At 44.0% G+C, this 9,684-nt stretch overlaps 1 protein-coding gene across 1 annotated transcript; it reads left to right on the forward strand.

Annotated features, from left to right (window-relative positions):
- Nucleotides 1-5,803: 5,803 nt before the first annotated feature.
- Nucleotides 5,804-6,568, forward strand: LOC100285348 (mini zinc finger 3). The gene has a single exon (NM_001158240.2). The coding sequence runs from the start codon at nucleotides 6,010-6,012 to the stop codon at nucleotides 6,367-6,369; it is 360 nt and encodes a 119-aa protein (NP_001151712.2). The 5' UTR covers nucleotides 5,804-6,009; the 3' UTR covers nucleotides 6,370-6,568.
- Nucleotides 6,569-9,684: the final 3,116 nt, after the last annotated feature.

Here is a 9,684-nt window from a genome sequence, read left to right on the forward strand (position 1 = left end):
TCGACGTCATGGACGCATGCAGGGAACCATCATTACCTGTTGCCGGAGTAATCTAGATGTGACACTGGTCTTGTTCCTTCGTAGCCTGAGGCGGCTAGCTAGAGTTAGGGTAATGATGTATCCCCTGTAGCGTGGTCGGTCCGAGGCCGAGGTCGGGCGAGGCGGTGACTTCTCCTGAGGCCGAGACTGAGGCCGAGGCCTGGAGTCGGGCGAGGCAGAGACCTTCTCCCGAGGCCGAGGCCGAGGCTGAGGCCAAGGCCTGGGGTCGGGCGAGGCGGAGTTTCCTGTTGCGCCCGAGGCTGAACTCAGGGGAGGCCGTGACTTATTGTTGTTAGTCTTACCCTGGTGGTTGGCATAGTAGTCAGAACGGGGTGAATAGTGTTGTTTTCCTGTCAGAACGATCAGTAAAGGGGCGAAGTGACTGCGGTCATTTCGACCTTGCCAACTGAGGCGCGCGTGTCAGGATAAGGTGTGAGGTGATCCCCGCATTAAATGTGCATGCGATATGGTCGGTGGTATGGCGATTTGGCCGAGGTTGCTATATGACAAAGTTTGCTTGAGCTTAGCCTTGGGCGAGCCGGGGGTGCGCCTGCTGCCTGAGGAGGCCTTCGGGCGAGGCGTGAATCCATCCGGGACTACTGTCCTTGCCCGAGGCCGGGCTCGGTCGAGACGAGATCGCATACCTTGGTAGATGAATCTTTGAGCTGTGCTTACCAGTCTTTATGGTCTGTTTTGAAGATGTTTTCCAGCCATGCTTAGGACTATCGGGGGTACCCCTAATTACGGTACCCGATAGCGTTGAAGAGCGGGTTGCCTTTCAGGTTATATATTGCAGCAGAAGATAAAGTTATTGGAGCTATTCTGAATCAGGAGATCGAAGAACAGGAGCATGCTGTAACAAGGTTGGTAGATGCTGAAACAAGGCACACTTTGATTGAGAAATTATGTCCATGTCTGTTTTATGCATGCACCAAACTAATATATTATTTATTATCTAGCTCTTGCACTATTTCCTGTCCGACGTAATTAAATATATGTTCTAAAACCCAATCATAAGTGGTAGAATTGGTAAATGTGCATACACACTTATAGAATATGACTTGGCCTATGAGTCATTGAAATCTATGAAAGGCTATGTTGTAGCTGAGTTCATTGTAGAATATCGGATTGATGATATTCCTGAGCTAGACATATCATATCTTACCAATACTCCCTAGACTATGTATTTTGATGGATTAGTTTGCAATGAAGGGCAAGTGATTGTCGTTGTCCTTGTTTCACTAAGGAATGCCACTTTTGACTTGTCTAGCCAATTAAAAGTTCATTGCAATAACAATCAAGCCGAATATGAAGCTCTTTTGTTCGGTTTAGAACTTTAAAATCATATGGGAGTGGCACATGTAAAATTATTTGGTGATTCTCAGCTAGTTGTCCAACATATTTTAGGGGAGTATCACGTTTAGATGATATTTTAAATTCTTGAATATTTGTCGCCCGCTAGTTCCTTTTTGAACTTAAACGCGACAAATAGAAAAGAACGGAGGGGGTACCTTGAAAGATATTGGGACATAATTCGATCTTTTGATGAGTTTAACATTTGACATATATCATCGAGAAATGAGAATCACAGAGCTAATGATTGGCATACGAAGCTTTAGGATATCAGATAATGCGAGAAAAATTTCATATTTCTAAAAATCCGATGATCAAAGTGAAGCCAAGTGTCCATGTCGCGGACCGTGCGAATGTGGTCCCCGAACCATCCACAATAGTCTCGAACCGTCCGTGCAAAGGCGCTGGACCATCCTATGGCTGCAAAGACATCACCTTAATTTATTCAGCTAACAATACAGCCAATGCGGTTGATTGGAGAACACCTTTGACTATATACCTGCGTAATTTAAGTGTTAGGACACATAGGAACATTCGGTAGATAGATTTCAAGTATGTTTTAATTGATGATGAACTTTATCGCCGAACTCCTAGTGATGTCTTTGCTTAAGTGCTTGGGCCCTGATGATGCTATTTTAGCTATGGCCGAACTGCATGAAGGAATTTATGGTACTCATAAATCGACTCCAAAGATGAAGTGGCTTTTGAGAAGAGCTGGTTTCTATTGGCCTAATATGATAGCTGATTGTTTTAAGTACTACAAAGGATGTTAAGTGTGTTAGAAGTTTGGTGATCTATAATTAGTTTCTGCCGCCAAACTTTATCTTATTATCAAACCTCAGGCCTTTAGGGGATGGGGTTTGGACTGTGTAGCAGAAATTCATCCTTTGTCATGAAAAGGTCATCGATTTGTACTAGTTGCCATAGATTATTTCACTAAATAGATTGACACCATTGCTTTGAAAAATATGACACTTAAGAAAGTAATTGAGTTTGTAACTGAGCACGTTATTCATAGATTCAACATTCTAGACTTTGACTACAGATGAGGGAACTTTTATGTCAAAGGAGGTACATGAGTTTGCTAAATCGTATAAGATTAAGTTGCTCAATTCATCTCCATATTATGCTCAGGCCAATGGTTAGGCCGAGTCTTAGGCATTGGCATACTGTTTTATCTGAGGCTTTATGGGCTCATAGAATATGTAAACACCGTGCTACTAAGGTTTCTCCTTTTGAGCTTGTTTTTGGACAAGAAGTTGTTTTGCTTGTGGAAGTAAGCTTAAATGCTATCAAATTTGCTAGGCAAAAATGATCTAGCTGTTGGTAACTATCATGATCTGATGATGGACAATATTGATGAGGTGACCGAAAAAGGATAATGGCTCTAAGAGAGATTGAGAAAGACAAGATCATGGTTGACAAGGCCTACAACAAGAAGGTAAAAGCTAAATCATTTCAAGTTGGAGATCTAGTTTGGAAGACAGTCTTGCCATTAAAAAGCAGGGACCAAAAATTTGGCAAATGGTCACCAATCTGGGAAGGGCCTTACAAAGTTATACATGTAATCTTTAGTAATGCATACATGCTACAGACATTGCAAGTTGATGAATTCCCTAAGGCATTGAATGGCCATTTCCTTAAGCAATGTCATCCAAGTGTTTGGCAAGATGCTTATAAAATAGATGTTCACACATTGAGTTGATAATAACCTGTACTCGGTGCTTTTGATTCACCTAGCTTTCCCAAACGGCAGAGGGGCATGTGTTGAGCACTACATGTGGCACCTAGGAAGGCTGGACAGTCCAGCCATATGTAATAGAGGAAGGGAAAGCCTCATCTTCCATGAGGTAGGATAACTTGATTGGGTAGAGATCTCGATGTTGATGATCCAAGGCTTCGAGTGAACGGATCCTCACAATCACTACATCACTGCTCCATTGGTTATCACCCATGACACACGAGTGACTTCTCCACGAAGGCTTATCCCTGCAAGTGCAATCAAGAACACAAGCAAGAACAGGAAGAATACAATCAAAATTGTATTGATCACGAGGTGGGGTCTCACAAATCGATGAACAACGACACTGTTCGATGATAGATATGATCTAAGCAAGCCCAAACCCTAATGTGGCAGTGGATGCTGATAAATAGAGGTTAGGGGCGTGTACAACCCCTGAAAGTACCCCTAATGGGCTCCAATATGATACACGGGCCAATAGCCCAACAGACGGTGTCGCACCAACAAAATATAATCTGATGCTGACTTGTTTTGATAGTTCCTATTGACTCCAGATGACTTTTAAGTTGGTTCTAGTTGGGTTTGAAAGCTTATATTCTTAGCTTTCCATCCATATAAAGCTCAATCTAATCAGAGTTCGGATGCATCATGGGCGTCCATTTTAGTGTAGATTGGTCCCGAACGCCGAGCTGGAGACGATGTTGAGTCAAACTTGACTTTCTCTTGTTGTGAACCTTCTAGCATGTCCTCCTTGACATCTTGGCCTTTCCCAAGTCCTTGCTAGTCCTCTCCAAGATTCCTAATCATTAAAACATCGATAGTACTAAGCGTAGGCTCTAAAACACAATTGACTAGGTTAGAACGAACCTGAAGGTTCAGTTGTCGTCCACGTGCTCATGTTGTCAGTCCATACATTATTTGTTTGGCAGTGATGTCCTCATCAATATGCCGGACGGTCCATGTCCCGAACAGTCCGTGGTTTAGCCCAGACCGTCCGCAATTAGATTAACTCAGGCAAGAAAGCCCCCTTTTCCATGCGTGCTTATCTATATAATCATGCAGATTCTGTTGGAGAACGCCTAGGAACGGGTCCAGACCTCCCCTATATATATGAAGGGGTATGGCTGATAGCGCGCATCACCAATCGAACCAATCAATCAATATTTCAATTCCTTTACTTTCTTGCAGTAGGAGTAGCAGTAATTAGCCTAGTTGTAGTCTTCCTCGACCTACGTTTTTTAATCCCTAGGTGACGCTATGACGCCTAAGGACCCCCCCAATGGCATGCCGACCCCGGAGCACCCCATGGAACTCTCCTCCCTGACGGAGTCAATCTTGGGAGGTAAGATCAGGGGTTCCACGCGGCCAACAGACGCTTTGCGCCATCGCGAACCGTCCGCGCTCACGCAGGGAGCATGTTTGGCCACAAATCGGGGCCAACTAGACATGTCCAAATGGGCCGGGCCGGCAGTGGGCCTGTGACCCAGCACGGTCGTGGCCCGACACGAGCACGGCCCGGCCCGACTAGAACCGTGCCCGGGCCGGCCCGGTCCGATAGCCGTGCCCAGGCTTGGGCTGGCCGTCTGGCCCGCGGTGCAGGCACGGGCCCGGCACGGTTAATTTGTAGGCACGATAACGGCCCGTTTTAGGAACTTATTTTGTAAATGTCAGTTTATTTTTAGCTATAATATTGATAATATGTTATTATATAAGAGTATTCTGAATTGTTATATGTGTTTATATGTGTATCTGAAATTCTTTGTCTAAGTATGTATCTAAAATTATAAATATAATTAATTGAATCTAAACTAAATTTGAATATTATCCTTAAATTCTGAATTTTAGAGTGTTTTTTTGTGTTTACGGGTCCGGGCCCGACTCGACACGACAGGCCCGTCGTGCCTCCGGCCCGGCACGACCCGTATAAGAATAACCGTGCCGGGCCTGGGCTGCGTCAGTCAGCCCGCGGGCCGGCCCGGCCCGGCACGACACTAAACCGTGCCGGGCTTGGACTAGCGCCCCTCGTGCCGGGCCCAGGCGTGCCCGTGCCGGGCCGGCCCGGCACGACCCGTTGGACATGTATAGGGCCAACACATGCTCATCCTTATTTCCATGCATGTGAATTCCACAAAATTACTCACATTGCCATAAAGAAGAGGTTTTGCCAAAAAAAATGAGTACGTTATTGATTTTAAGAATAATTATATCTCACGTTTTGCCAAAAAAAATAAAATGGTTTCTCTAGATTGCCCAACAAATTGGATCGAGAGCTTGCCTGGCATCAAAATTCGATGGTGAAGTTTTCCTTCTACTCGATTCTGTGCGTACGGATGCAAATAATAACAATAATTATACGTCAATTAAGAAATAAATGTGCATGAGGTGTAAGGTTATTAGTATCATGTTGGGCTGGGTCGTTTGCGGGGGTGAGCTAGCTAGGTGGAATTGGCTGGACCATCAATTCAGCCAGCCTTGAGACATGCATGCGGTCTAGCTTCTCCGATCCTAGCTAATCCACTGAAAGGGTCATGCATGTGAGAGCTTTATGCACCCCCAGCATGTCAAACAACCTAAGCCATTGGCGGGCGTTAGGTGGGGTGGGGGTGTGTGTGTGGGCGCGCCATGGCCAAGCTGGGCTATAAATATCTGTGTGTGTCTGCACTGTGATCTAGCTAGCAGCTAGGGCAGCTGCTCTCTCTCGTCGAACCACACAAGATGCAGGGCTAGCCATTACTCCCATATACTATACTACACGAGCGAGGCCGAGACGTCGTCGTCGAGAAGGAGAGGCGCCCGAGAGGAGAAACCAGGAAACAGTTTGTGACTGTTCTAGTAGCAGCTGGCCTGCAAAAGAGGATCGGGTCGGATCGGAGCCGATGATGAAGAGGATGGTGATCCTGAGGCGGTGCCACCCGCCGCCGCCTCTGTCTGTGCTCTTCGGCCGGTGCCGCAGCGCCGGCGTGCGCTACGGGGAGTGCCGCCGGAACCACGCGGCGAGCATGGGCGGCCACGCCGTGGACGGGTGCCGCGAGTTCCTGGCCGAGGGGGAGGAGGGCACCGCCGCCGCGCTGCGCTGCGCGGCGTGCGGGTGCCACCGCAGCTTCCACCGCCGCATGGTGCAGCGCTGCTGCCCCTGCGACGGCGCTGATGCCGCCGACGTCGCTTTAGCCGCCGCCGCCGCCCGGTGGGACGACTGCTCGCCGGAGTCCTCGGCGTCCAGCACCACGCCCAGCTAGAAGGAAAGAAATAATCAGAACGTACGTACGCAATCCAGCTCTGCCGCCTCTCGCAGTCGATCCTTCTCTCCTCTCACTAGCATAGCTAGCTCCAGCCTAAATTATTATTGCCTGCTATATTGTAACGTACAACCAATTCATCACACGCTCCCCGTGTATGTATGCCCCCTCTTCCTTTTGTGCATGAGATTTAATTTCGAGTTGTCTGGTGGATTATTTACGTGATCTACAAAAGACGCCTGAGTGATGGTTCGATTTTCTTCAACTTCTCCCTCTCGCTCTTCCTCTGTTCAGAAAATGTATAATTTTACAGTTTTATAATTTGAGCACTCAAATTGACTACTACACAATAAACATACGAAGCTATTTAGGTTAAACAGGTAGTATATATATGCTGGTACGTATCAATATATATATTTAAACAAAAAGGCAAAGTCTTTCGTGCAGTCTTTTCTCTATACGTTATATTTAGTGTCCGTTCGAGAGAGCTTCACTTCAAAATTTTTAGCTTCAGTTTTCTAGCTTCAACATAAAACAACTCCAACAAATTATTAAAGTGGGTTCGAGGAATGTTTGACTTGTACATGGACTTCAACTTCTATAATACAATTGTTTTATGTGAGTTTCCTTGATCACCTTTAATGATTAGTTGTTGTTACAAGAGAACTAAAGCGCACAGTGACATGATGGCTAATTTTCATGCAACTTCATAACGAGATATAAAAATTGTGTTTGTGAAGCACCTTTGAGGAGCTCCTCCGTGAATTTCATGAAGCTTACCTCTAGTTTTAATATTTTTTTTCAAAGTTAGAGCTCGTAAAGCTAGACTTATTTAGATGGAAGAACCTGAAATGAACCCATAATTTTTGAAGTGCTCATTATCCTACATGGTCTTTAGAGCTAAACGCTATTCGACCGTTAATTTCTCTTATGATATTTTGATTATATATAATAATATAACCATAATCATATATGGGTATACGACTTTTAGATGCAATTTCGTACGTGGATCTGCTGGTTCTTTTTTGTCACTGGTTTGAACTAAAATCAAATGATTGTGTGGAAGCTAGGAGGGGACTGCAGCTCGCGGTAGAAAACCAAACGGTCAAAAGCTGCTCATTAATAATGGTATATTATTATTGGGGACAGTGTCTTGTCAATTAAGCCCTTTATTACAAAATTAAAGCACTACAATAAGAGCAGTAGTAATAGCAAGCTGGTACAAAATCCAGTGTACAGGACAATCTCGGTGGTAATTAAGTTTCATCATCTTGCGGATTCCATGAGCGCCACGCATGTCGTCAGTACATACTCTGGCTGTTCAATGAAGCTTTGTTTTGGGGCTTCTCCTCACAAAACAAAACAGCTTCGGTTTCTTAAGATTATTTAGTAGTATTATAGAAAAAGAGTTGTTTTTTCTTTTCACAAATACTGTTGTTTAGACTGCTGCAGCTGTAATCCATAGAGATAACATAATGTAGAAACATGTATATAAATTAAAGCCAAACTACCTGACTGAAAATATCAAAGGAGATGTGAAGATGGCGGAGAATAATGTGTCACATGATTCGCTATGGCTGGTCTGAACAAATGTGTCACATTATTTTATGGGATAAAAATCCACTATGGCTGGTCTGAACGAACGAAATGAACGAGTAGGTTAACGATTTGATATTTTGATGTCAGATGATGCATGCAATCCATTTACTGCTGGCCTGGTGACAGATTTGATGCATCACCATGCATATTCGATCGGGATGGAGTATCGTCATACAGTACGTCCATCCCGTACTACGTTTATATGCAGTCGATGATTATACACGCGAGCCATACTAGATACTACTGGTAATTTTGTACATTTTAATTTACTAATTAATACTAATTTTGTACATGCATACTAGTACAGCAGTAATATACTTTTCCTTGTACAATGAGTTTGATTGCAACAGCATTTTATTAGTACAGTGCAGTGGAGCTTATTAATTTGCTTCTCTTTCTTTTTATTTTCTTTCTGTGCTCGCTTGCACAGTAGTAAAGTTTTCTATCTGGGCCCAATTAATATATCGGGGCCGGCCCTGTGGACACGAAATCTTTTTATTTTGACATTTATGTGGATGGAAAAGTTAGATGTGGCGTGCGTTCTTGCTGGCATTGGGCCTCTCCTTTCATGCACGAGTCATGGATCCGAGCCGTGCCGGGCGACAGCAGCATCAAAGAGCAGCACGACAACAATAATGTGGCATTACATAGCTCGCACGGAATTATGCACGTTATAAATGACGGTGTGGCCTCGCGCCTGTGTGCATTCTTTTGCGCTCATTGTCGTTTGGGGGGTAAAATATTCGATTCCTCGACGGATCTTTTGACGACGGTCAATGATTCGAAGCGATGTGAAACTGTTGCACATCCGATCTAAACTACTCCCTCCGTTTCGTTTTTGTTGTCGTTGGATAGTGCAAAATTAAACTATCCAGCAAAAACTAAAAAGAAACGGAGAGAGTACGTGATAGAATTGACAAAAAAATTAGAGGGGATTAGAGGCTCTTAACTGCAAAGCAGAATTGAACGGACTAGAGAGGATTAGGCTATTCCTTATCCATAGTGATAGAATTGATACATGTCACATAAGCATTTTTTGATGTCGTGGCAAGAGAGTAAGAGGGAAAAATAAAAGTTGTATCTTGATAGAGATAATGCTCGGACACGATATCTTAGACATTGAAACTTGAATCATCCAAGTGACTTACATCTCATACTCTTATATATGCTAGTATTTAATATTCTATAGAGGGTAAAAAACGATATTTGATACAATACATTAGGATAGTTGCATCTTATGTAATTTCATATGACATGGCAACTTTGAATATTTTGAGAAGATACAATAGACTTGCAATAGTCTTTAGGCCCCGTTTGGTTCCTTAATATTGAATTCCATTCTAATAATCCTATTTTAGGCATAAATCAATTAAATCAATATGGTTCTATACCTTTTAATTGTTTCAAGAGAATCATTTTAAAAGCAAGAAGCTCTTACTAAAAATAATTTTAACTTAATTCTCTTGGAGACTTTTCCTAAGCCCTAACACCTAACCCCGCCCCCCTTAGAAGACCGACGTCCCATCGGTCAACCCCAATCCAGGAACCTCCCCTCTTGGCCACGTCAATATGTCTAGTGTCGTCATATGACATGCCATGTGACCACCTCGGATTTACATGCGCCATATAACCGAACCCCTAGCCCACACACGCCCGTGAAACTGCGAGGGTCGGCTCTGATACCATTTGTAACACCATGTCCACTCTTGGACCGGT

This window comes from Zea mays, chromosome 1 (assembly GCF_902167145.1).
Source record: "Zea mays cultivar B73 chromosome 1, Zm-B73-REFERENCE-NAM-5.0, whole genome shotgun sequence".
NCBI classification, from domain to species: domain Eukaryota; kingdom Viridiplantae; phylum Streptophyta; class Magnoliopsida; order Poales; family Poaceae; genus Zea; species Zea mays.

Excerpts from the sequence above, each read along its gene's own strand:
- LOC100285348 (NM_001158240.2), top strand. The coding sequence starts at position 6,010 with ATGATGAAGAGGATGGTGATCCTGAGGCGGTGCCACCCGCCGCCGCCT.